The sequence below is a fragment of the Myiozetetes cayanensis genome, unplaced genomic scaffold (assembly GCF_022539395.1).
Source record: "Myiozetetes cayanensis isolate MyiCay16 unplaced genomic scaffold, myiCay2020 scf3, whole genome shotgun sequence".
NCBI classification, from domain to species: Eukaryota; Metazoa; Chordata; class Aves; order Passeriformes; family Tyrannidae; genus Myiozetetes; species Myiozetetes cayanensis.
Genome location: NW_026087521.1, coordinates 54,192,666 through 54,219,734, shown reverse-complemented (window position 1 = coordinate 54,219,734; position 27,069 = coordinate 54,192,666). Strand labels below are relative to the sequence as shown.

General features: G+C 38.3%; 1 protein-coding gene across 3 annotated transcripts in view; it reads left to right on the top strand.

The window, feature by feature from the left end:
• The window catches only part of RFX4 (regulatory factor X4), a 91,523-nt gene that overhangs the window by 38,834 nt on the left and 25,620 nt on the right, over positions 1 to 27,069 (top strand). For all 3 annotated transcript variants that reach the window (XM_050324658.1, XM_050324657.1, XM_050324659.1), the window contains exons 5-13: positions 4,890 to 4,951; positions 9,718 to 9,931; positions 10,770 to 10,847; positions 12,661 to 12,824; positions 15,186 to 15,286; positions 17,071 to 17,129; positions 18,706 to 18,850; positions 22,149 to 22,243; positions 23,880 to 23,997. In XM_050324658.1, coding sequence (XP_050180615.1) covers positions 4,890 to 4,951; positions 9,718 to 9,931; positions 10,770 to 10,847; positions 12,661 to 12,824; positions 15,186 to 15,286; positions 17,071 to 17,129; positions 18,706 to 18,850; positions 22,149 to 22,243; positions 23,880 to 23,997 — 1,036 coding nt within the window. The remainder of the gene's footprint in view (positions 1 to 4,889; positions 4,952 to 9,717; positions 9,932 to 10,769; positions 10,848 to 12,660; positions 12,825 to 15,185; positions 15,287 to 17,070; positions 17,130 to 18,705; positions 18,851 to 22,148; positions 22,244 to 23,879; positions 23,998 to 27,069) is intronic.

Genomic DNA, 27,069 nt, shown 5'->3' with positions numbered 1-27,069 from the left:
CACTCAAGATTGAGGATACCAGTATTGCTTGTTTTTCACAGCAATGAGAATAAGGAAAACACAGCTCTATGATGATATACTTATGTTTTCCATCACTGGCTTCTTTGCTGGTGCAATAACAAACAAGATTTAAACTGAAACATTACAATAGAAGTTGGTAAATAAACACAGATCTTCTGTACCTGACTTTGTAAAAGAAAAGCATGCTGTCTCCATATGGGACTTGAAATCTGAATTGAAGTAAACAGAGGTAGGCCCTGTTATGAAGAATTGCTATCAGAGGAAAGAGAATTTATTCCAGTGTATGTAGAATCTCTTTAGACCCTCACAGAGCTAGGGAGCACAGAGCCTGGAATCTATTTCTCATTCTGGCAGAGTGCAATTGCTGGGTTGCAAATTAGTTTGATTTTATTTCAACACTCTGAAGTTCTAGAAGCATGGGTAGAATTATTTCAAATAGAAAGGAACAAGAGTCACAAAGAATAATGTCCCTCTAGATCAGGTGCACTGACAAAATGATCGTGCCTTTTGAAAAGCAGAAATTTAAGTTGTTCCAGGAAAAGCCTTCTAAAAGCCATCCTCTGCCTATTGCACCCCAGAGCAAAATTTAGTATTTTGGCATAGGAGGGAGGAAAAAAATCACTTCAGAAATTTCCAGACCTCTGGTTTCTTCTGACCTTATGTATTTGCATAAAGACAGGTACATAAGATGCTTTATAATATTTTTTCCCCTGATTTGTTTTGACATTTCATATCATAGACAAATTTAGATAAAATACTTAGGAAACATGAAGTTTACAGTTTGATAGTGAATGGGATGAAGCATGATGGGTCACAGTGTAGTGATGACGGCAGAATGTCCCTGCCCACAGCAGAACGTTTGGAACTAGATGATCTTTAAGGTCCCTTCCAACCTAAGCCATTCTGTGGTTCTACAATTCCTCATTTTAAATCTGGGCCTGGCTCTGCTTGTGTTGGAATGTTACAGTTCTGGAGATGTGAGGAGAGAGGCAGTGGCAGAAATTACAGCTGGCAGTAATCAGGTTGAAGGAATGCACCCTTGCAGCCTCTTGTGGGTTACAGAAGAGCTCCTACAGCTTGCCATGTCTAAGGTTAATAGATTGTGCAGACTGTGACACAGACCTGTGCAGAGGAAGTGCATTTTTCTAGCTGTTGCTCATAAAGCTCTCTGTGTTTTGCATGGATGCTCAAGCAACCCATTTAATTTTTATTGCCTTATTTTAAGGATGACCAGAAATACAAGTAACTAGATACTTAACTCAAGTTTATTCAGACACCTCTATTGGGTTTAAAAAGCAGAAATGGGATGAAAATCCTGTTAGCTCCAAGATTTGTGCAATATATGTTGAATGTTGTACTACCAGCTTTGCAATCTCAGTATGGGAGACCATGAGAAGACCTTTCTTTCCTGCTTTCACTTTGGCTGTCCCATAAATTCAGAGTGTCAAGGTTACTGCCTGTCAGCCAGAAAAATGTCCCCTTCTGTTCTTACCTGCACAGACATTCTGAAAATCATGTTTCAAGATTGTCTGCAAAAGAGTTAAACAAATGCTGACCCGGTTATCCTAGTCCTCTGAAAAGGTATAAACTATGTATGTGTTGTTCTATAATGTAATGAATTCTGCCTGATTCTTATGTGTGCAGTAGGCACTCACCAGAAGAACTATGGATTTGGGAAAAGATAAGTCTGTTCTCAATATTATTGTTTTTATTCAAGAAAGGCATAAAAGGTCTTCTGTAGGCAGGAGGTAAGATCAGGTCTTAGGCAGAGCACAGAGAGAAGAGAGAGGGAATACATTGAAGTTTAGAAACGGAGAAAAAATTTGCAAGAGCATTTGCTTCTGAGGATAATGTAGTAGGGATAAAAGTTATTTCCATGTGAAACTCCTGGCCTGCATCTGTCTCAAAACCAAAAAGACACCCAACACAAAATAATGCTCAGCAGTCAAAACTGCCATGTAATTTAGGTGAAATTTTGCTTGGAAAATGTAAAACCTGTACCTTTTTACTCAGCAAATCTTACAGGGCAGCCAGAATTGTGCTCACTTTGGAGAAGTGTGAGATAAAATTTCAGTTCCACTGAAGGACAATGGTAAAAAGGTCCTCTCACTCCAAAATTCCCTTGGATACCACCCATGAGATCTTTTTACCACTGCTTCTGTTGAGAAGCCAGAGCTTCTGTGAGAAAAGGGACTGGGCTCCATTCAGAAAGCAGCTCAAACTGCGTAGTCTGGTCTTGATTCATCTGCTTGTGCAACTTCACTGCAGTGATGAAAGGAAAATGATCCAACTCGGTTTTCAGATCCAAACCTGAATTTTCATGTCTGACAATTAGAATTCCCTTCTCTCCCCATAAGACTGAAAAATTAACTCATTTCCTCTGTAGGCTTTTAAAAATTAATAAACATTAAACCTATGATGACATATTTTATAGAGTGACTTTTCAGGCTGAAAATGATTTTAAAATCAACATTTTGGACCCTTTGCTTTTTCTGTTGATTTCAGCACACGGTGAACTCCACTTTGTCCTGCCTTTACCAGTATCATTGCACAGTGATTTGTATAAACATAACTTAATATAAACATTTATATGAACAGATAGTTCTCTTAGTACTTGACTTGTTTTATTCCAAGTATAAACATTAATACCTGTGCATGTGTTTAAGCACCTAGGTATGAGTATGTCATGTTATACATACTTTACACATACTGCATTAGATTTAAAAAAATCCTGACTCTTTTTTTTTCCCCAGAGGTTTGCTAGATTTTTTTTTTTTTTTGAAGTATTGGTAAATGGTATTTTAAGTGATGTATTCTGAAAGGTGTATCTCATTTAAAATTAGCTGGATTTGAAAAAGAAACAAACAAAGAAAAGAAAAAGGGATCATCTGATCAACTACTTCATTATTTTTCTCCTTTAATTATCACCTCTGCCCTGGTATGTAGAAATTGGCTGATTTATTTAAATCCCAGGAACTCAGGTGGCATATGGTTCATAAAGTAGCACTTACAGTATGCATTGTAATGCTTCATTGCTACTAGAAAGACTTGAAAGTAATATGGGTTCATCCTGTTCCAAAAGAAAAAATAGAGTAAAACTATCTGTAATACTAAGTTAAATGCTGAAAAATCAACTTTTGGAGAGGAATGGTACTTTCTGAATGGCAATAGCCACCAAAAAAAAACCCTACCCAAAAAAACCCTGCATAACCAACCCTAAAAAAAAAACCTAGCCCAAAAAAACCATCCTCAGAAAGTAGTTCTTCAACACTGCCTTTTTTCCCACAGCCTTGTGGAGCCCCCAACCCTGTCTGCAGAAAATGAAAGAGAGAGGGGTGGGATTAATGTGTAATTAAAGGGAATTTGGAAGGCTGAGATGTTGCGGAATGTTAGATCAGTAGCTGGAACAGCATGTGGTGTTCTTTAGGCAGGCTTCATTGAATCCATACAAAAAAAGAAAGAAGGGCTGCTTGCCTGTCTGCTCATTTATCAAACAGCTAGGCTGAACTTTCACAGCTCCACAAAAGTGTTTTACTGTTTGCTGAAGTTTTGCTCCAGAAATTAAAGCTGAACAACCTAGTGACTCTGAGTCTATGCTACATTTTTGACATCAGCCACGTCATGCAAAGCTCTTGGAAACCAGCACAGGTCAATTTTTAAATGATAAAAAGGAAAGATGATTATACCTTTGGCTAAAAAAAAAAGAATAAAAATTACTGAAGAAATGGTCAAATATGTGACATTGTAATGTCTTCATTTATGTAGCACCTTTTGATCCAAATACATGTTCCAAAGCTTTCAGTCATCAATCAGGATTAAATATTTATCACTGTGGTAAAATGGTTAATGGAGAAAAAAATCTATATTATCTAATCAATTTGAATTGACTTTTTTCCTAGCTGAGCAGTTATATTCTATCTTGTATTCTTGTTTTCCTTTAATCTTAGTTGGTGTTCCCACCCAAAGAGGAAGCATTTAGCAATTTAAATAATGAAAACACAATTAAAATGGATCACAAATTTTAAAAGGAAGAAATTCCTTTGCAAGTGATTCTTCAGGGCTTGCTGCAGTCTTTCTTGCATGACTGTTCTGGCAGAAAAATTTTCCTCCTACTTCAGACCACACTGAGGATCAGGTTCAATCCTGTGAGGTTCTGAGCACCTCCTTGCCAGCAACTACAGCAAAGCTTTTTCATCGGGATTAGCCTGGCTGATAGAGGCTCTGATGACTGAAGGCACATTCTACATTCATTAATCCATTTCCTTAAATGCAACTGACACTAAAGAAGTTTTGTTTTACAGTAACAATGTTCTTTCAATGTCTGCTGACAGACTAGAGTCTGGATTCTTGATAGTATCCTGCTGGTTTTGAGATGCACTTGTTTTCCATAGAGGATTAATTGATTGCAGGTATCTTTACAAATGTCACCGAGAGTCTTCCTTGGCAGAAATGGTGTCCCTGTCAAATATCAAAATCTTTTCAGAGAATCATCTTTCAGAAAAAGAAGTGTTTAATGACAGTTTTGTGAAGGTCCATAGAGAACTCTGTTGATCCTGCAAGCTGACAAATAAACAGTAGGCCAGTTCTCATGACAATCCTCCTTAGTTTAGAGGCAGAACTGATCTGAGATTTTAAAGAAAATGTGTTCTACTCCGGTAACTTCCGAAAGTATTTAAATTAATGGAGTTATATTGAAGTTTAAAAGTCTCTCCTCTTTCAGTAATGGAAAAAACAAAAAGCTTTATTTCTGATTTCTCCTGCCATGTATTTTGCTAACATCGCTTTTCTGTCTTAGAAGTCCATATTAAATTAAGTATTAAGAAATGCACTTTTCCATTTTTCTTAATATTGGTTCTATTTATTTGCAGATAATAAGGCAACAGTTTCCACAGCTAACAACAAGAAGACTTGGAACCAGAGGCCAATCAAAGTAAGCAGTGTATGGTATTATTATCATCTTGCACAGGGCCCCATCTGTCTCTTGCTTTACTGAATAGCATAGTATAAGAACAGGGAATAATTTGTCCAATTGGGGACTTAAAATCAACTTTGATGGAGGTTTCATTGTAATCTTTACACTGTCTTGTTGATTCAGCAGTGATCCTGCAAAGGTGGTCTAATGGAGGCTTTTTACTGATCTTATCAGCAATATTTTCCATATTGTTCCTGTATCGTTTTTCATCTCAACTCACTTTACACAACGTAAAGGACATTCACATCCAAGATATCATCACTGAAATGATATCATACTTACATCCAGGAGTACTGGAGCTACTGTTGGAGGCTGGGAAATGACAGCAGGTTAGCATCATGCTTCTGTTTAGGGGACCAGTGTCAGAATGCTATCTAGAGTTTAGAGAGGAACACGCACTGGCCTAGAATAAAACTGTTCACACACCGGTATTTAATCTCCATTTTGCCTGTGTAATGAAACCCAACATACCTCTAAGTGATCAAAGAATTAAACTTACTTTCTTACCCAAAAGATTATGCTTCCTGAAAGTAGTTCATCCTAATTCCAGAATGAGAAACTGATTCTGAATGAAGAATGCCCTTCCTTGACTTTTTCCAGTTGTTGACAGGATGTAATTCTACCAATTTATGAAGTGGATACAGTAATGTTTTTATACTTTTTTTCTGCTTTTGGACTCCATGAAATTTTTCTAGTGGAGCTTAGAATCTTCTTTTGGCAAATGTAAGGCCCGTAAAATACTAAAATCTACTTTTCCTGATTAACCTTCACTGAATCCTGCAGGGTAGCATAAGGGCAGTGTCTGTAGTTCACAAGCAGAAAATTAAAATCTGAGATGCTGTGTTTGCAGAATATTGTTGCTAAAGTTGCTCTTTCATGACACAGTCTAGAAACATAATATTCCTAAATGCTGAGAAAGAAATATGTTATTAGAATTGAACTTATATATTAAAGCTAGAATGACCTACTTTAAAAGAAATGCCATTAAAAATAGCTCTACCATAGTCTTCTAAAAAGTTCTCCCTGCCAAGCAGTATCTCTTTGATTGGACAAAATGTCCTTTACTCCAGCTTGATATTTTCTTCGTTTTTATAACTAAGCTTTCTTTTTCTAGAGCAGACATAATAAGCAGCTAATTGAAGATTTGAAATCCATTCTCAAATGCAAATTCAGAGTTAGTGTAACATCACTCGTAAAAGCCAACAAAAATCTCTGAGGTGGAAATTCTGGGTTAGTCCAACAGCATTATAGGAAAACATGATAGGTCCAAAATCAGAGGATCAGGATTTAGCACTGAATATAAGTCTCGTGGAGGTTCATAAAGACAGAGTGACAGCGTGCACAAGTTGCTTTATGGTTGCATTAATATGAGAGTACCCACTGTGAGCCATCAAATCACTCTGACCTGAGCTACAATTTTGTTATTTATCTTCCCATTTAATGAAAGGAGTGAACACTGCTGTATTTCCAAATTGGAGCTCCACCCACAGCTCCAGGAGTCTCTCAGAGGGGCAAAACACTCCTGATCTGCTGACTGAAGGTGTCTTGCACCTCCAAAAGCTATCTGTTTACTCTCAATGAGGCTAAAAATCAGTGAGACTTAATATTTCTTCCATAATTTCCCCCTAACCTGCCTGCCTGACAAAGCAACTTTCAGGTCACATGCTCCTTTCCTGCCACTTCTGCAACAGTTCTGCTCCCTGTATAGCAAATAAGAAGGGGTTTCTGTTACACAGAGAAACCACATGCATGCTGTACTTCTTTAGGATAAATACACTCCATGGTAGACCCAGCACAGCTGTAACTGAGCTCTGGTTTTGTTTTCAGAAACATCTGACTGCTTTCCACTTAAGTGTTACGTAAAGAAATTACTTTGGACGTTAACACTTCAGTTCTTTTATCACCAACTGTTCTGACCGATTGCTGCCAGTATGATTTTCATTCCACTTCCCTGCTACTGCCAAAGGAAATTCTACCACAGAAGTGGTTAAGATTATCTGACTTCACACTGCTCTGCCTTCAGTCTTTTTATAGCACAGCTGCCTTGTAACATTACAAACTTCAGAGCTGCAATGGTGCTGTGCTCCTGCCCATCAGTTGTGAGCCTTTTTTCCTTGCAGCCAGGTTTATTGGTGTAAGCATGCAGCTGTTCTCTGTCTTGCTGGGCTTAAATACAGTTCCACCACAGGTGAGCCATGAGAAGGCAGCTAAACATAAAAGCCAATTTCTTTCTGTACTGTAGTCCGAAACTCTTCAATTATGTACACAAGACGTTAGTTAAACCTATGGAAGATATATGGTGTGAAGGGAATTTTGGTTCTTTCTTTAGAGGAGTGATACATGAGGGGGAAAAGCATTCCACAAAAAAAGATTGTGTTGTCTGCATATTATTATTCTGCATATCAAAGTTTCAAGCCCTGTTTATTGGATTAAGTTGTTTTGGTTGTTTGTTTGTTTGTTGTTGTTGGTTTGGTTGGTTGGGTTTTTTTCTGATAGAAATACAAAAAAGTGCTTGAAAAAGACTCTATGTAAACTACTCCAGTGAGTTTTGGCCAACTGGGATGGTAAAATTACTGAAGTAAGAACCTATCTGGAAAAACTTTGGAGTTAATTTGTCTGTTGCTGTCTTTATGATTTTGAAGCTACACAGAAAAATCTTTTGTGTAATTTACTACCAAGTGCAATATATTAGGAATTAAATAATGCACAGTGAAATTTTACTACATTTTCCAGTTTGTTTTTTTTTTTTCTTTTTTTGACGGATTTAAGACAAAACTTGATATGAGACTGACCTCTGTTTAAATTCTACAAACTTCTCAGTCCATCTAGAAACTTAACAGTCCTGTTTGTTCTCACTTCTTCCCTCTGCCCCCTCTTCCATCAGCAATTTGTGGTACTCGTTCTCTGTAGCATTTTCTTTTGGTCTCCCCTACCCCAGAGGTAGCACACAGGACATACAGAAGTTTTAGGGCTCTTATGTGCAGTGTATACATGGCAGCTGCCAGGGAACAAACTGAGGTGTTACTGCTCAAACTAAAAAGCCAAACTTCTCTAGCTGGTGTCATAACCCCAGTGTCAGCACAAACTTGCCATTAGTTATCTATGACAGGTCACAAACAGCCTGGAGCCTGGTTTCTGGTATAGAATGCATGTTTTGCCCTAAGCCCTGATGAGCATACTTGGAGCCAACAGTGTGGCTTTCTAAGGTATTGAAGACAGGAAATTCCTTTCATAACATGTCAGTTTAATATTTTAATAAATTTCACTTGGATTATTCAATACCAAGTTCAAAATAACTTTTATTTTTAAAGGAACATATGGAATGTCCTCAGTGGGCATGGCAAGGGCATTGTGTACTAGAAGTTTGCTACAACTCCCTAGGCCTCCTCTCAGCCCATCTCTGCTGGTAGACAAGACTAGATTTCTAACTCTTTGCCACTGTTTTCTGATGGGGATTATGACATGCACTGATCTGTGGGTGAATAACTGTGAGCAAAAAAAAAGGAAAAAAGAGTCACCTGAGTTAGTTTAAAATACCATCACTGAGACACTACTCTTTCATTAATTTAATTGATGAGCTTTGTAGAACCAGCCAATTTTGCCCAAAGCAAATTTGTCTATTCAAGTGAACAGAACTGGTGGCAGCACTCTGAAATAGTAACTGACTGGAGAGTACAACAAACATCCAGAGATTATAACTTCTTGTGCCACCGAAATGGGACCCAGAAGACAATGTCTTACTGTGATCTGATAGGTATAAAGTGAAAAGTGGAGGATCACTGAAAATTCTGTCTAGGATATTAGGCTGATGAAAAAGTTTACCAGCAATACAATCTTGTGATGCCTTTTGCAATCATTACAAATCTAGCTGCTGGGTTAGTGGTTCCTAAAGCTGAGAAACTGAAATAAAAGTTAGGAAATTATGGAAGGGCTAAGATTACCTTTGCTGCTTTGATGCAAGAGTTTTACTTGATAATCACTACCTCCATCAGCACCTAGAATAAAGCTGAGTTGTAGCATAAACTTGTGCCATAAGGCCACCAATCCATTTTTATAGCACAGCCACACTGTGTAATTCCCAGGGTGGTCTGCTGAGACTGTTAGTGTTGAATAGCATCCATCAGTGATCTAAGCCTAGGTATGCTGATGTAGGGTATGAAGGAAATAATTTGAACTGTACATTTCCTACCATTCATTGCTTTCCAGCACAAGCCTTTCCCCCTCCCCTCTTTTCTTTGAAGTGTTTTCAATTTTTGAAACATTTCTGACCAACCCACTTGCAATAAAGACTCATGCTTTTCAGGGACCAAACCAGCCTTCAACAGTCTGAGAATCAGGGAACTGAAATAGCAACAGAAGAGCCAGTCCAGAGGGTCTGTACTTCTGCTTATTGCTGAACTAAAGGAGCAGCTGCACAGCAGAGCTCTGTCAACAAGTAGTTTTAGTACACTTTCTTTTTTTTTTTTTTAACTAAGAAGAAAAAAATGGAATTCCTTTTTTTTCCTGCCCTACAACAGAATCACAAAGAATGAAAATAAGTAAGCTCAATATATTACCACAATGTTCTGCTACTGAATCAATGCTTGTTAATAATATGCAAACTACATTGCCCAATCTGTTTTCCTGTACAAATCATCAACATTATCAGTTTCTCTTTCCTCCATATATTTTATTTTTACATTTTAAACAATCCACTTCATAAAATATACATCTCTGTGTGTCAGGTACCATTATTACGGAATTGCAGTGAAAGAAAACTCCCAGTATTATGATGTGATGTATTCTAAAAAAGGAGCAGCTTGGGTCAACGAAACAGGAAAAAAAGAAGTAACCAAACAGACAGTGGCGTATTCACCACGATCCAAACTGGGAACATTACTGCCAGAGTTTCCAAATGTCAAAGATCTAAATCTGCCAGCCAGTCTGCCAGAGGAGAAGGTAACACTTTGGAAATCTTTTCTCAGCTTGTCTTGGTTTTTTTCCCCTGCTCTGGATGAAAGCTTCGCCTACAATATAAAGACTTTAAATTAGAGTAACTTTAATAATGCTTTGACTTGATTTATGGGGGACTGAATTACTTCATCTAATAGGAAGAAATATCTTCCCTTAAAATAGGTAGCAGACACTATCAACTGTGCAATATTTCTAAAGCCCATGCACAATCCTTTAAAAGTTACACTACATACAGCAGGTGAGGTTTGAGGGCAACTTTTTAAATACATTATAGCTCTCTAATCTGTGAACACATTTGATGGCAAACTGAACAACAGTTCTGATGCTTTCTTGAGCAGAGGGGGACTTGGTGCATTTCTTATCCTTCTAGACTAGAAATTAGGAGAATCCTATCTGCACACATGCCAAAAATGCTCTTGCTTCTCTTGGCTGAGCTTGCTAGTTTTCTGGTTCTATTCATGTGTGTAGTATCAATGTAAAGTGGACAAAAGAATAGGGTTTTATAGTTCTTTATGTCCTAATTAGGGCCACATTCTTGTCTTTGATCTCACTGAGGCTTTTTGCTCCTCTTACATTTGAAGAATTCCCATTGACATAGAAAAATCCATGAATTCAAAGGGAGAATTTACTTTTAAGAAAAAACTCATTTTACAGCTAATATAACTAATTTAACTAGAGACTAACTGATTTCATTATTTTTGCAGTTGCACATAGGTAAGATAAGAAAAAAACTTACTTCTTCTGTGTTCTGCATTCTGATTTTTTAAAAGCAGATTTCTTAAAGTAGAATGATCTTTTGTGTGTCTCCCTCATTCTTTTTCAGGTTTCTACCTTTATTATGATGTATAGGACTCACTGTCAGAGGATACTAGACACTGTAATAAGAGCAAACTTTGATGAGGTATGGTTACAGTTGTAGTTTAATGATTACACATAAAGTATTAATGGATCTGAGACCTTATTTTGTGTGTGATATTACAAACTTACAGTTCTGTGGTGGTCAATCCTTTTCATGAACAATGAATAATAGGTATACTTGAGTATATACTATGTGAGTGATAGCACTAAATCTCACTTTTAACACTGTGTGAGTTGGAGGAACAAAAGCAATGGAAATGTTTTTGTCCCTTTGTTCTCCAGCAGGATTAAGGTAGCAATATCCCCTTACAAGACATGGGACAATCCACAGCTCAAGAAGTGTGTCCACCACAGCTTTCCAAAGCTTTTTGTTGGGACTGAGCAGTTTGAAGGAATTCCTCTCAGTGTTCAGCACAGACCCAGGGCAGGTGTCACAGCCAAAATAGTGGGCTCTGCTGGTCTGTTAACAGTGATGCAGAGTGGTGGGGGGCTTACAGCCTCCCAAATATCCCAGAAAGCTGTAGCTGAAGTGTCCATTTGCTCAGCTGTAGTGCAGCACAGCTAGGAACACACACACTGCTTGGCAGCTGATGCCATCTCTTAAAGGTGGACAAGGTTTGTACCTGTTGCACATCTGACTTAATTTGAGGGGTTTCTGGCAGTGCATGCAGACAGCTTTATAACTAGAGCTGAAAAAAATAAATATTAATGGAATACAAGCAGTTTTATATTACATGGGAAGAAGGCTTCTAATCCAGGAAAGCAAATCTGACTGTAGAGATGCTGATGACCTGATTCAACTATGACATTCATGTCCTGGAAAAAAAGTCAAAGGAAATGGGTCTTTTGACTCTGTCTTCTGAACAATGGGAAGAAATTCCCGGCTTTTCTTCCTCTCATTGTTTAATTCTTGCAATCTTCTGGTTTAAATCTGTTTTTTACACTGTTGTACCCAGTCTAGAAGTTTCCCTGTGAGGAAAAATATGTGATACATATTCGGGAAATTTAGCTGGGTGAGTCTCAGAATACTTTCTTAAGAGCAGGATGCTATATTTTGTTAGGGAATCTGTTTATCAGGATCAGTGGTGGGGAAGGGGTTGAGCAGCAGCAATACATAAATGGCAAATATTCTTTACGGTACCTGGTGTGGTTATTTACTTCACTACAGATCGCATGCAGGTTATCATTCATGAATGCCAGTGTTCTGACTCCTGTGGAAATGATCCTATCATTCTCTAAATAACACCTTTGTTTCCTAAATTAAATTTTTCAGGTATATATTTTGCTGTGTCTGAAATCTCCTCCATAATTTTTTTTTGCCTTTCTCCAGTTTTTCTTCTCTTTCCTTCATACTGGAGGAAAGAAGAAATTCAAAAGTGTAGTGTTTCTTCCCAAAACGAAGGCAGAAAATGGTGCATTGACCTCTTTAAGCCATGTGCTATCCTCCTCTCCCTCACTACACCAAATCCTAGATTGCATTCCTTTGTATGCAGGGTCAGAGAGCAAACAGAGAGAAAAAAGCTTGACATGTGGAAGCCAAAGAGTTACACTCACCAGCCACTAATGGAAGGTAAAAATACAGTGGTTCCCATGGGTGTCTCTGCTGTAGTAACACAAAGACACCCAATAACCAACTCAGAATGTCTCCTCACCCTTTGGTTGATTATTCCACTGTGTGCTGTGTTACAGTATGAGCCTGCCTAATTAAAGAATATGCCTTGCCTGTGTGGCACAACATCAGACCAGCTCTGGGGCTAAAACAAATGCCATGTAAGCAGGATCAGTTTCAAGAGAGGGGGATTTGTGGCCTTTGATTATTTTAATTTAAACATCCCTGCTTCTTCTCGTGATTGCAGGTTCAAAGTTTTCTTCTGCACTTTTGGCAAGGGATGCCTCCTCATATGCTGCCCGTATTGGGTTCTTCAACTGTAGTGAATATAGTGGGAGTTTGTGATTCAATTCTGTACAAGGCAATTTCTGGAGTTTTGATGCCAACAGTACTACAAGCCTTACCTGACAGGTCAGTATAGCTCACAGCACTGACCCCTTCTAGCTCAGCTGTCTTTGTTGCATGTGTTTTCTTCAAGAATGACACCAGGTCTCAGAAAGCTGCTTGTTGCCACCCGTTTTCTGAGTTTAAATCACGGTGTCAATTGAAAGGAGTTGAAGAGCTTGTATGTTCCTCGAGAAATATTCAGATTTTAATAAGACTTGTATTATGAAAAAGTTGGAGGGTTGGGAGTTTTTATGGGATGAAGGATACCACCTTCTTGGTTTCTTAACATTCAGCTGATAGTTTTGTCCCAACTTTCAGGGAACGTCAGAGGTCTGCAGGTTGCAGAGTGCCACACCATCTTCTGAAAATTTCTGATACTTTTCTCCTAGTCTGGGATAACAACATAACTATTCTGGATCATCATGACTAGAGAAGGTGGCCTGACCACTCTGTAAATATTCACATGCATATTCAGGCACTGCAACCTAAGCATTTGTCTCTGTATACAGCGTAGGAACCCAATTGTTATTCTGCTTGCCCGGAATATAGAACATTAAGATCATACTTGTGAAACCTTGAAGAAGCTGATTTAATTTTAATGCTATCCTATGAAGAACAGAAGCACGATTGTCTTAGGGTCACTTGATTTAAGAAGTGTTTGCCTGTGTTGTTTCGAAGCCAAATTCACTTTTCCAATCCATGTGGTAGATTTCAGCTGTTCTCTTCCTACCAGTCTTGTTTATGTAGGTAAAGCAGGACAGAGATCAACAGTCCACAGCAAAAAGTGTAGTCACTGAGTGGAGTCAACATGACTTCCCCTTTGGTTTTCCTAATATGAGTATCAGGAAACTATTTTTCTAGATATATTTGTACATCTTTAGTATTATTTGGCTGATGCACTCCTGACGTGGAGCAATTTGTTAAGAATATTGCTCTAGGAGTTTTTTATTGATGCTATGTATTTAGCCTCCAAGATTTTAAAGTGTCTCTAATTATGGAAAATGTTTTTAGGATGTTTTTCTGCTCCCCTATGTGCATTTCATGACTGCTGAAGCACAGAATTACAGGCAAGGTATTTTTACACAAGGAATCTGTTATAAGCATGGGCTTTTCTTGATAAGACATGTACATTTTTACAGGCTTTCCTTCACCCCCCCCCCCCTCACTCCAAATCTATTTCATTGGAAGGATTAAACAGAACAGCAGTCCTTTTCTCAAGCTGCTTAGTTCTTTCATAGCAAATAAGGAGAGACTTGAGTGTGAATATAGACTTTTGTAATGCATATAAAGGGCCAGATTGTGGCTATTAAGCCATAGCCTGCACTGGAGGGGGTGAAGAAGGGTCTCATTGCAATGGAAGCTCCTGAAGGAAATCTTGCTGACTCAGCCAGAATTCTCTGAGATACTTCCTGGGAACAAATTCTGGCTATCCAGAAAAGTCACTTTTTAGTGAGCACAGCAGTTGTCATCCGTCCCTTTTCCCCTTTAGGTGTCTTTGTGGAGCAGAGCAGGCCTATGGCCGTGTTTATTTTACTGCATCTGTTCTCAGTGCAGTGCGGTAGGAGTACAAACAGAAAAAACTTCCCTGGCTGGAAGAGAAAAGTTCCTTGTACCTTTCTCTCTCTCTCATTTGTGTGTCCCTGCTATTGCTACAGGCAGTTCAGCTTTGTCTGTCAGATCCAGCTGTTAGGGTCCCCTGCACAACACTCTGCAACTGCTCCTGGAAACAGTCTTTTTATACTGAAGATTCCAAGAAGAGCAGAATGAGTCTCCTACCCAGTTTAACAGGAAATGATGGAACCATCAGGAGTGGGTAGCAAGGGAGAAGAGAGAAATCTCGCTTTTTTAGGAAAGTTACAGTCCTGTGCAGAGCTATGCAGGCAAGTCCTGCTCCACCCCAGTGTTCCCCACCTGTGTGGGCTTGGTCTGAATATTCCTCCCCTCCCCATTGTCATCCCCACTCACTGGCTCTGGCCTGCAGCATAGCTGATTGTTGCTCCACTTGAACATCCCTGGGTACATCTGCATAAATGTGGGCACAGCTGAGCAGAAATCCAAACCTTGATTTATTGTCTTCTTTAAATGATTGTGATCTTATGTTTGTACAGAGTATGAATGATTTTATTTCAAGTAAGAATACTGTTTGTAACAAGGCAGTGCCACATGGAGACTTTCATTCTTCGTGAGGTTTTGAACACGGTGTTATGTTTTGCTTTTGCTGCAAAAGTTTTCGGAAGTTTTTCTTTGTGCCTGCAGACTAAGATATGTTAACAATCCTGCATAATAATGAGTTGTGAATAAATGACTCATGGTCTCCACATGTTCAGATTTTATAGTATAATGCACAGAGTAAATGTGTTCTGATGTAGTGATTCCTTTTTCCAGTTTGACGCAGGTGATCCGGAAGTTTGCAAAGCAACTGGATGAGTGGCTGAAAGTAGCTCTCCATGATTTGCCAGAAAACCTACGAAATATCAAATTTGAATGTATGTATTGCTCAATCTCTCTCTTGTTAGACTGGGATGTATGGTGTTTATTGATTACAAAGTAATTGCAAGTGAGATTAATGCTCTTTTAGGAACCCGTCATCATTATAAATCTTGCATTCACTAACACTCTTCACTTGTTCATGAGAACCAACCTCATTTAGTGAAAGGAGGTGCTGCTCAAAATGAGAATTTCTTTTCCTTTCCTGTGGATTCTGATAAGAAATTAATTTTGTTTATAGTAAGCAAACATTAGGGATGATATTAGGCAAAGAAAATTATTAAACAAACCTTTAGGCTAGCAGAATTTGAATACAGCTTGAGGCCCTTACTCAAAAAAGTGCCAGAGTTAAAAATGAAGGAGATCAAATTACCCTGTCACCACAGGAAAGGGCACTAGTCCTTTTCAGACGTGCTTTGTAGATGCCTGCAGTGCACATCACCTATTGATAAAGCCTGCTTTATTTCACGGCTCTCAATTCTTTGCCTTTCATGAGCACTAAATTCCACACCACAAAGTTAAAAGAAAAAAAAAAAAACTAATTTAGGAGAAGGATTAACTATTTTGATCAGCGTGGAAAATTAGGTGTATATTTTACTGAGAACAGTCAGGATGGAAGTTGGAACAACTGATTTTAGGGGTTTTGAATTGTTTACTGATTTGTTTTAAAAACTAAACAAAATCAGAACTGAGAATATGCTTCACCACATCTTTGTCAGTTCAAAAATGTTGAGAATCTTCAGCAACAAAATCTTTTCCAGTCTTATAGGCAGAGAGAAAGAGTTGGACAGTGCACTCTCTAGTCATTCTCAGTCTGTATTCTTTAACTGCCCCTATGTACAGTACAGAGGGAAAACACTCTGTGGCCACATCTAACTTCTCTTTGGATATATCTACATGCCTGGTAATTTTGATTTAAGGAAAATATTGTGTGCATCCTGCCTTTTACATGAGCCTTTGTTGCTTCTGCAATTGTTTCCTCCTCCTCAGAACTGGTGATAGTGTACACAGCCAGTGGAGGTACTGAAAGGAGTGACTGCAAGCTTTGGTAGTGTTTGGAGTTCCAGGGTCACAGGTTACAGACAAAACATGCACAATACAGCATTTTATAAGTTCATTTTCCAAGTATAGGAAATATCTTAATACAAGGTCCATATTGCTTGCAAAGAGCTAAAATAGGAGTAAGTACCTCCTGAGTCACCTAAGTCTATAATGTATTAGCATGTCATGCAATCACTTTCAGAAACTCTGATCAAATTCTACCTGAAACTGTATCAGAGTTTAGCTTCAGTCAAAAGACTCCTCCAAAACTTGTTTGCATTAAGATTTAGCCACCTTTTCTCATTTCCACACATAAGGTAGCTATTGATGTTTTATGCCCACTTCTTCTTGCACCAACATTTTTCTTCCCATTAAATAGTTCTTTCTGGTCTTCAGTTCTTTTGTGTAGCAAGAGAAAATTTGCCATGCTGAAAAAGCAAAGCTCTCCCATTGTCCTCCACGTTTCTCTTGTCACCTCATTATTCACAGCATCTATAAATCATTGCTTGTAATATGCCTCTGTAAAGCTGATCGAGCATCCAGATTTAAGGTTTTAGGTCAATGTTTAAATTATGTGAAAACTGGGTTGAGTGAATTTTATGTGGCCACAATTTTATATAGGAAACTGGATCTTTTTTGTTTGTTTGTTTGTTTATTTTATTCTCATTTTAATGTAATACATTCAGGAGTAATTTTCTTTATTTAGCACAGTATGTAAATATGTATCTCTTCTTTCCTGCAGTGTCCAGAAGATTCTCACAAATACTCCGGCGACAGACATCACTAAATCATCTCTGCCAAGTAAATATTTCAGTTACCCAAGTTTGATGAATGCAATTTTTACTGACTTTTCAAATAATTTTATGAATTGAATAGGTTGGACTTTACTCAAAGTAGAGGAGATCACGTTAGCAGTTTGTATCCAATCTTTATTGTGACCATATTTACAAAACCAGAGAATAATCAGTGAAAAATGCTTTTCTAGACAACTGGCAACTCCTGATTATTAAATCCAGCAGGGTACTTTCATGAAAAAAAATATTATTTGATTTGAAGAGATGGTTCATTTCCATGAAATAAATAAGGGACATTTCATTGCTTTCAGAGCAGTGTGTATTAGACCAATTGCAAATCAAGAAAAATTTCTACCTGCCCAACAATAAATTCCAAGTCTAATTGTATATTACAAATCAAATGCAAACTGGGAAAAAAAAACCAGCTGAACAGCTGATGTTTTAAATAGACATGGTCACGTAACCATAACAAGGGAATATAGAAACTGCTCTGAAGTGTTTGGTTTTCACCAGTTCACACCACAATTACCTATCAAAAAGTCGTGAGGCCAAATTCTGCGTAGTATAAAAGAGGGAGAATGTATGGAGCTAATTAATATTTCATCTAGGTATTGGAGAGGATATTTTGTTTTCAATGTTACGCTGAAAGGTCTGTTTTTGGAAGGTGTATCCAGCCCCTCCGGTTAAACTTGTGAGAGGTGAAGCCCACAAGAGGAAGCCCTGGGGGAAAAAACCCACTCCTGCAAGGAATTCTTTTTAGCTTTCTTCCTCCATTATTTTAATGGTGGAGGCAGAGATACCAGTGCTACCCCTCCCCAAATATGGTGGATCATCACCAAACCTTGGAGGTCCATAGAAATTCAGAGAAAATCAAGATAAAGAGACCACAACCTTCTGCATCAGGCCTGGGATCAAGCAGTTTACTTATGTGAAGGACTCTTCCCAGTGCATCACTTCCTTGGGGAAGCAGATCACTTTAGTGGGGTTTATCATCTCTGCTTAACTTACAGAGATCCACTGTACTTTATATGACCATGACCTTGTGTCACTTCCTTTCCTCTCAGTCCATCCTCCCCATTATCAACAGCAGATCCCTGACTCAGTCAGCCAAGACACAGATCTGATGAGGAGGCAAAGGAGCTTTGACGTTTTCATGTGGCTGAGGGAAGAATGAGAGTCTTCATAGTTTGGGAGAGGAGAGGGTGCAAACCTGAGCAGAGTTTGTTTGGTCGTGTCTTGACTTTTCTTGTTGCTTTTTTGTTGTGAACTGAAGCTTGCCATAAAAACCAACAGAGCTGTTAAAGACTGAGGGGTCTAGCAATGGCAGCATCAGATTACTGGTGCTCCTTGGGGTTTGTGGGGGATGCAATCAAAATACTTGTAGTTGATTATAGTAGGCAAAATTACTTGAGAAGTCTCTTGTTAGAGGGCCTTGTAATATCCATAAGACATCAAGCTGGTGGGTGGGGGTCCATGAGGAGGATCAACTTAGTGAGCCTAGCTAAGGAAGCGTAAAAGGGGATAAAGCCTATTTTTTAACCTAATAAAGCATGAACTAATGAATAGATTGGATTGGATTACAGGCATCAAGAACAGTGATCCACAGTGCAGACATCACATTTCAAATGCTGGAGGACTGGAGGAATGTGGATCTGAATAGCATTACCAAACAAACCCTCTATACTATGGAGGACTCACGCGAGGAGCACAGAAAGCTCATCATACAATGTAAGAGCAGAACCTTCAAATAAAGCCAGGTGAACTTGGTTTCCTGCTGCAAACAAAGCTCAGAGAAAGTACCACTATTTTTGCAGCCCTTGGTTTGCTTTGCAGGCTTAAGATAAATACAGAGATATTTACCAAAATGTAAGGCAAGGCCCTGACAAGGCCTTATGTTTTGCAGCATAGATCTGGGCACTCTTCCATTAACGAGTTCCTTTCTAGTATCCAGAACAGCCAATGGCACAAAACTTTCACCCAAATTCAGGAGGATTTTTTCCACGAACTTGAGAAAACTAAATCCATTGAGTATGTGAAAATCCATTCTTTCCTGCTGTAGAATTGCAGGAAAATAGTCTTTTGAAGGCCTTGAACACTCAAGTGGTTGTGTATTTGAGTCCTGTGTAACCTTGTTGATAAAAAGGTCCTTTTTACACAGTGTTTTCGTAAACAAGATCATCTGATGGGGTAAGCTTTCACCCTTGAACTTTCATGAGTAAGTGGAAGTCCCATGTCAAACAAGCTCATTGGCTAATTTAGCTTCTGTCTGGTACAGTGAAGGTCATGGACTTAAAAGTCACTTCGGAGATATTGGCAAATTGGTTTTAGAATCAAAGATCTTTTGCAAATATAAAATATACCTTCCATAATCCAGCTAGTATTGCACGTTTTCAAGCTCAGGTGTAACACGAAGCACACTGAGTTTTGTTGATCTGAGGAAGCAGAGCTTTGCCTCTAGCATTGTTCATAACCTCACTTCCCTGGGAATCCCCCTGTTGTATTGCCATCTCCCTCCTGAGAACACCAGTCATCTTCTGTCCAGATCCAGCCTTAATGGGGTACAACCTGGGCAACCGTTTGTGGGAGCCCAGCAAGGCTAGGTTTACTAGTGGGGTAACTCTTCCACTGAGTGGCTGGGAAGAGGAGGGGTGACACCTTCACATGTGAACTGGACCCTACTAGGTTGACTTTGACAGTCGTTCCACTGTTAACACTAGAAGTCTTCTCCTCTGTTCAGGGATGGGCCTTGCATTTCCTGTTAGTTCTGTTTTCCAGTGAGAGGTGCTTGGTACTCTTTCCTCTCCTTCTTAACCCTTTATTCATTTCCTGACATGGCCCTCTTCCCTTTTGAGTAGATAGAAGTTTGACATGGCAGCAGAGGAGGTAGCATACAGTGAGACTGAAGTCCAGAGGCTGAGTGCATCCTTCTGTTATCTGTTCTGTTTCCATTATCTATCCAACATCCTCCCACTGCCTAAAAAAGAAAGTTCCAAAAGTTATACTTCCTAGCAGCAGGAACAGTTTTGGCTGCCATTCAGAAAATCCTTAATGTTTAACAAAACCTCTTGTATATGTGCTAACTACTTAAATACAAACTTTAGTGTAATAAAATCAAATTGAATTTTCCCAAATGCTAATGGATTTGAGCAAGTTTTTTCATATGTCAGGTTCATATAGTCCAGTAAGTAGTTACTCGGAAATGTTAACTTATTATGAATGTTCATCATGAGATGGGATTCCACTGAGATGTTCTTATATGTAGAGAAGTTATTCTAGAACTTAGATTTTTTTCCTCCATCTTTGATGTTTATTCTACTTAACCAAAGTTCTTTTTCAAGACTACACTCTGTATGACTTACATGACATGAACTTAAGGCCTGCTTTCACATTCTTGGTACTAACAAGCAAGAAAGTACAATTGCCAGCCTCTGTTACTGGAAACAAAGCAAACATGTTTGTAAGCCTTTAAACAAGCTTAGAGAGAAACAGAGAAAAATCACTGGGTATAAGAGAACCTCTTTCCTGCTCTGCTCTGGTAGCTATCTCTGACATGATTGCTTCTTTATTCTCTCTTTCTCAGATCCTGTTGAGGTATTTTTGACAGGCACTAAAGGCTAAAAATTTACTTTTCTCAAATAGGTTGTTGTACACAGTTGTATTGCTCCAGCAGCAAAGCAAGCAACTGATTTGTTTTTCCACTCTTGCTCCCCTCTTTGCACAGCATATGAATTACTTCATCTGTTGTATCAGGCAGTTTTTGTCCAGCCAAATATTCAGGTAAGGAGACATTTAGATTTCTCTGTGATCCTGTTCTGAACAGAGGGAGGTTGCCCATCCAGTAAAAGAACGAAAGAAGATGAGGGTGGCCCAAACATCCCTTCTTCCCTGACTAATGTTGCTGACAAGTCAGCCTTTGCAAGTCTAAGTTAAACAAAGTTGTAGTCAGGTGCGAAGCAAGTGCATTCCTGGTCATCTTGCTGATTCACTGAAGAGACCAGGGAGGTTTTCTTTGCTTTATTCTCGGATAGCCTCTCTGGCTCATATCTCTGTCATTTCTAAGCTTTGCCTCCTTCACTGTCTTTCCTATGGTAGGAAATTCCTTCCTCTCGTTATTTATAATTAAGCAGAAATGGAAATGCACAGCACATGGAAATCATTCTGCAACACAGCAGGGAGAAAGTATCTTTCTTGACTTACTGTGCCTTTTATTTTAGCTGAGTTGAAGAACAGTTTGTTAAGGGGTCAAAATACATGATTCTTTGTCTTCTAACCACTGGTTTTCATAAATAAATGAGACGCAGTTTTAAGGGCTGCACTTGAGTGACTAGTTTTTACTTTTTGTATTAAAATATTAATATTGGAAAAGTGTATTTGGAAAAGCTTAAAAAGTATACAGATTGCTTTTGCAACTCTTCATAATAAGTATAGCATTTCTGCATTGATAGCAATTTGCTTTGAAGAAGTAGAAGTTTATGGAAATTCTGTGTCTCTGTGTGTGTGTCTGGCATTGCAAACAGATGATTTACAGCAGTTAAGTCATGTTTTTGCAAGTAAAGCGTTATACATTTATATATGTATTATGTCCTATCAACAATACTCATCCACTTGGTGCCTAGAAGATTCTTTATGCTTTTCTAAATCAATATCACGCATGACATTTTTTCATCACCAGGGTCAATGCCTACTTTCTCACTCTTTGTAGAGAACGCCACAAACATTTCAATTCCAGGCACACCAGATAGCTGAAGCTTAAATCAAAATATTAATTTTTAAAAATAGGTTCTAATTTGCCCACATGAAAATACCATTTCCAATGTCTGCATCACTTTAATAGAAACAAGATAAGAGACTGAGCAAACTTTTTGGGTCAGCACCAAGAAAGATCAATTATAAAAAAAGATCCATTATAAAAAAACCCACACAGCAATCTTGTGATGATCTTGGCAGCCTTTTTTGATTTGTTTTTCTTTTGTCCCAAATGGAATCCAAGTACTGAGGTGGGCTGTTGTTTTGTTCTGTCTGCCAGTGTATCAGGAGTTTGATCACCTCTTGGAGGAGCAGTCCCCCATTGAGTCGTACATCGAGTGGCTGGATTCCATGGTGGACAGATGCGTTGTAAAGGTTGGTAAGCAGGAGCAAGGATTTGAGTCACTGATGTGCATTATGAGCTCTAGTCAGGTCATAGGTTTTTAGAACAAACAAAAATAATTTGAAAAAAATGAAAAAACAAAAGGCATTGGTAATAAGGAGGAGTAAAGCAGCAGTGGGCAAAATCTCACCAGTTTTCATGGAGAATTTCTCGCATTCAGGATTCTGCTTTATTCTGCACTTGTTTATTTTATCCCAAAAGTATCCCAAAAGAATGAACAGAGCTGAGGGTTTCCAATCAAATCAATATTTCAGGGACATGGAGAAATGGATTGAGAGTCAGAGTTGTCCTAATGGCAAAGGACAAATAGAAGCACGATCTAGCCTTTTGAGATGAAAAGAATATTTAAGCTAGCCGATTCATTTATGTATAATCAAACGTAAGGATGAAAGTCTATATTACCATTCAATCAAGGACATATTTGTGTCACCTTTTGAGCTGATGTGGATACCAAAGACTTTTATTTTGATTTTAAGTGCATGCAGGAAACTACTCACCAAGCTTTAAAATGTATTTTCAAAAGCAGTCAGTCATCACCATAATTTTACATAGAGTCTGAAGAGATATGACTGACTATTTTAATTTCTGTCACTAACAATATTTTGCATTAGGATGTTCTATTAGAATTTCAACTCTTCATTCCAGTTCACAGAATCACAGAACATGCCGAGTTGGAAGGTACCCACAAGGATCATCGAGTGCAACTCCTGGCCTAGTTGTTAAAGCTCAGAAGTAAAAACAAACCAAAACAAAATACACTGCCTCTTTCTCTGCTGCAAAAGGGTCATACTGAAAAGAACAGATAATTCCCTGGATTACTTGAAATACTTTAATTGTTTTTGGGAACTGTTCTTCTAGTCAATGGAATGCAATTTGAAATTAGGCCATGACTGTTAATTTTAATGAATGAATTCAAATAGCTGATTGGGTAAACCTAATTCTTTAAGTCACATATGGCTGTAATAAATCAATTTTTGAAGGGTTAATGCCTAAAAAATACTTTCTGGAAAGTTTTTTTCCTAGTTAAATGACTAAGTGAATTCACAAAAATAAAAACATGAAGGAACAAAAAATTTTGTGGACAATACACAGTGGGTATGGTCCTGTGCAGGGCCAGGAGTTGGACTCGATGACCCATGTGGGTCCCTTCCAACTCAGCATGTTCTGTGATCCTGAGTTCAAGAAGCATTTATACTCAATATTAAACTTTAATTGAAATATTAGTATAAATTTCAGTGTTGATCAAACATTATGGATTATAAATTGCTTCCATGACTAGGAAGCAAGAATGAACATAGAAGTAATTAGGTTAAGATAAAGATCAGAGCAATTTTTTTGCAGTCCTTTCATCGTTTATAAAGGAGATCCAGCCTTGAATAATACTTTATTAATTTACCTTTCTGAAGGTTGTATATGGTTATATGGTGGTTCTCTGTCTTAGGCCATTTTGAGTTTAGGTTTTAGTAATTTACAGTGTATATTTTAACGTGAATATAATGGTAATTACTTTTTCAGTGTAAAAAAGGAAGATGGATATGTGCATCATTTAGCTGTATTGCTGGTAAAAATGTAAGTTTTTCCATGTCAGACATATCTGTCTTCTTGCAGGTAGCTGCCAAGAGACAAGGCTCTTTGAAGAAAGTAGCTCAGCAGTTCCTCCTGATGTGGTCCTGTTTTGGCACTCGAGTGATTCGAGATATGACTTTGCACAGCGCACCCAGCTTTGGTACTTTGATTTTGTTGTAATAATTGCACACCACAGTCAAAAAAATCTGTATCCTAGCTTGTAACGTACGGCGTAAGTGAAAACATAACCATGTTTTCACATGTCCAGGGCACCATTAAAAAATAAGCTGGGGCTACTGACATTTGGAAGTAATGCTCAGACAGATGTCTGTCTTCAAGATCTAGCCAGGCGAGCTGAAAACTTTACTGCTTCCTTCTGTTTGCTGTTAGCCGGTAGCTGGAGGGATCAGTCCCAGGGCAGCTGGAGGAGTCAATTACGGGAGCATTCCCTAGTGCACTGCAGCGCAAAGTGAGCCTGGTTGCCCAAATCACTCTGACCACGTGTTGTGCCAAGAGAGATGACTGTGCTGAAGTGGATGAAAAGCTCTCCAGTGAACCACTTTGCCAACTCTCCTTTTAAGGGACATAGCATTTGAAACTGGTCTTTGCAAAATGAGTGTGCTTCTATAACCTGGACAGATTCTCTTACATTTTTTTTAAGATGTCAGTCAGGATGGAAAAATAGATTTCTACTTTTTAAATGAAAAAGCATCTTGCTTTTCTACAGAGATTTAAATGGGGCTTTGTCCTGGGATACAAACAGTTCAGATTCAAATAAGTCAAAAGCAAGAGTGTTTAGACTGCTATGTTGTGAGTGTGAGCATTCACAGTCGATAGGGACCAGATTTTACATCAGGGATGGTTTTTATAAATGTACATTTGATTGAATATATTAGTAGAAGGTCAATAGAGAATGATTTTATGTGGGCACTGAATTGAACAACTGCAAGGATTTCTGCCAGCTGAGTTTTGAATTCCTTGATGCTTTTAGAACTATCTAACAGCATAAATTCAGAAACTGTTGGATAAGCACAATATTATATTTATATTATATATTTATATACTTATAATATATATTTATGGTACATATACTTTATGTTTGCATATAAATTATTTATATTTTAACCTGAAACTATTTGCATTCCCATTGTAAAAGCCTTTTCCAAACAGGTATTAGTGAGTCATCATTAGACATTAGGATAGTGAGTGTCCCGTCTGCTAACTTGTGTTTTCAGCACCAATATCCTGGTCACATCTATTTTCCACCTCCTATAAGACTCATTTGCTCCCTCAGTCCCTGTGTCTTTTCTCTTAATGTGGGCATAAAAGTAACTGATACTGCTTAACAGTATACTTTCCCCCAGTGTTCACAAATCCCTTTGCATGAGTACCGAATAAATGCTGAATTTCCTTTTCTAGAACCTTTGGTTGCAGCACTTCTGTGTGCAGGCACAGTCCTGACCTGTGAAAGACACCGGTACACAACAGATGAAAAAACATTCTGTGTTAGAGCAGTGTTGAGATTATATTGCTACTCAGGAAATGCTGACTTTAAACTGCTCCTCAGGATTCATTATTAGTGCTGAAATGCACTTTACAACATTACTTTTATTCATGTTCAGGAGATGTTTGTAACCTAATCAAGCATCCTCTTGTTTCAGAGCAAGATTCACCAAAACATCTGTAATCAAATGGGAATTTTATTAGACCACCAATTGTCTGGATGGTCTGTAGAGTGATCCTCAGCTGTGATTTCTTACTTGTTGACGGAAACATTTATGAACTTGCTATATAGTAAGAATATGAGAAGGATGAGAATTATTCGTTGTTTCAAGTTTGAGACCCACTACAACGTAATATGTCATATTTATCAAAAAAACTTACCTGGCATTTGAATTTGTCTCATTTTTTTTGAGAACTTTAACTGCTCAGCTGAGTTTGTAGGGTTTGGAGTTTTGTTTGTCTTTTGAGTTCACTGAGTGCATCTGTGTGTGCAAATGCATGAGTCTTCTTGTATGGGCACACACCTTTGAACGTTATTTTGGTCTGTTTATATGTAACTACAGTCTGGAAAAGAATGGACTGGCCATAGCTGACATGTTTTCATGGGCATGTGATTATAATTGGAACTGGATCAATAACTGCTTTTCAATTTGGCAGCCAACTCAAGAGTTTAAAGAAACCAAATAATCATGCTCAGTGTGAAGCTGAGATAGTTTGTGATTTTCGTAAAATTAAGAAATCTTTTCAAAAACAAAATCAAAGATAATTATTTTTCACCTGTCAGATTTTGGTGCTTAGACCACCAAGAAGGTTGAAATACCTGGCACTGGAGAGACTGGCATAGAGATTTGATTCTGGAGAGCTTTTAAGTGTGGTGGCATGGGCAGGTTGAAACAATCTCTGGCAGAAAAAAAAAGCTGCTCTCTCTTGCTCCCTCTCTCTTTTTCTCTCTGCCTCCCTCCCTCCCTTCTTCCTGCCTATGCATATCAAAGGCACAGTTGGTGGCACTGTTTGGGTAATGCATCCAGTGTATAAAGTAACTAATTAGTAATAGAAGCTCCATGATTTTGTCCTGGAAATCTCACTGTTGTTTTGCTAGTTACATGTAATTGCTGTATCCCTCAATAGTTGCTGATACTTACCGTGCCTTAGCTGGGTAATCACTGCCATGGTTTCTGTTAACTCCTGAAAATTAGAGCCAAATACTATTTATCATTGTAACTAGTCTCTTGAACGACTTCTTACCTTTTCCTAAAGAAGTAATTGGTTTGCCAGCCACAGCTGGATCTACTTCAATATTTAAAGATACACTTGAAAGAATTAGAGTTTCATGTGAGAAACAGTAGTTTGCAAACACAGAATAAACCACAGTACATCATGCTGAATAGCCATTCACTGTGAGGCTGAAATGCATGGTTTCAGTCTATAGCTTATATTTAATTCAACCCATTTAAAAATGTAAAATATTGCATTCATTCAGTACGAAAAACTTGTTTGTCTGGTGTCTTTCACACAAATTCTGGGCTCAAAAACTCTATGCAGAGTTTAAAAATACACAGTGGGAGAAATAATAGGAGAGGAAGAGAGAAATTCAAAAGAGTGACAAGGGCACTGGAGTGTTTTTAAGTGCTGCATTCAGTATTGCCAACACCAAGTCTTCAAAATAAAGCATTAGACCCCCCAAAAGCAACCACATTTTTTAAAATAGCAGATCTTGGGTTCCTGTCAT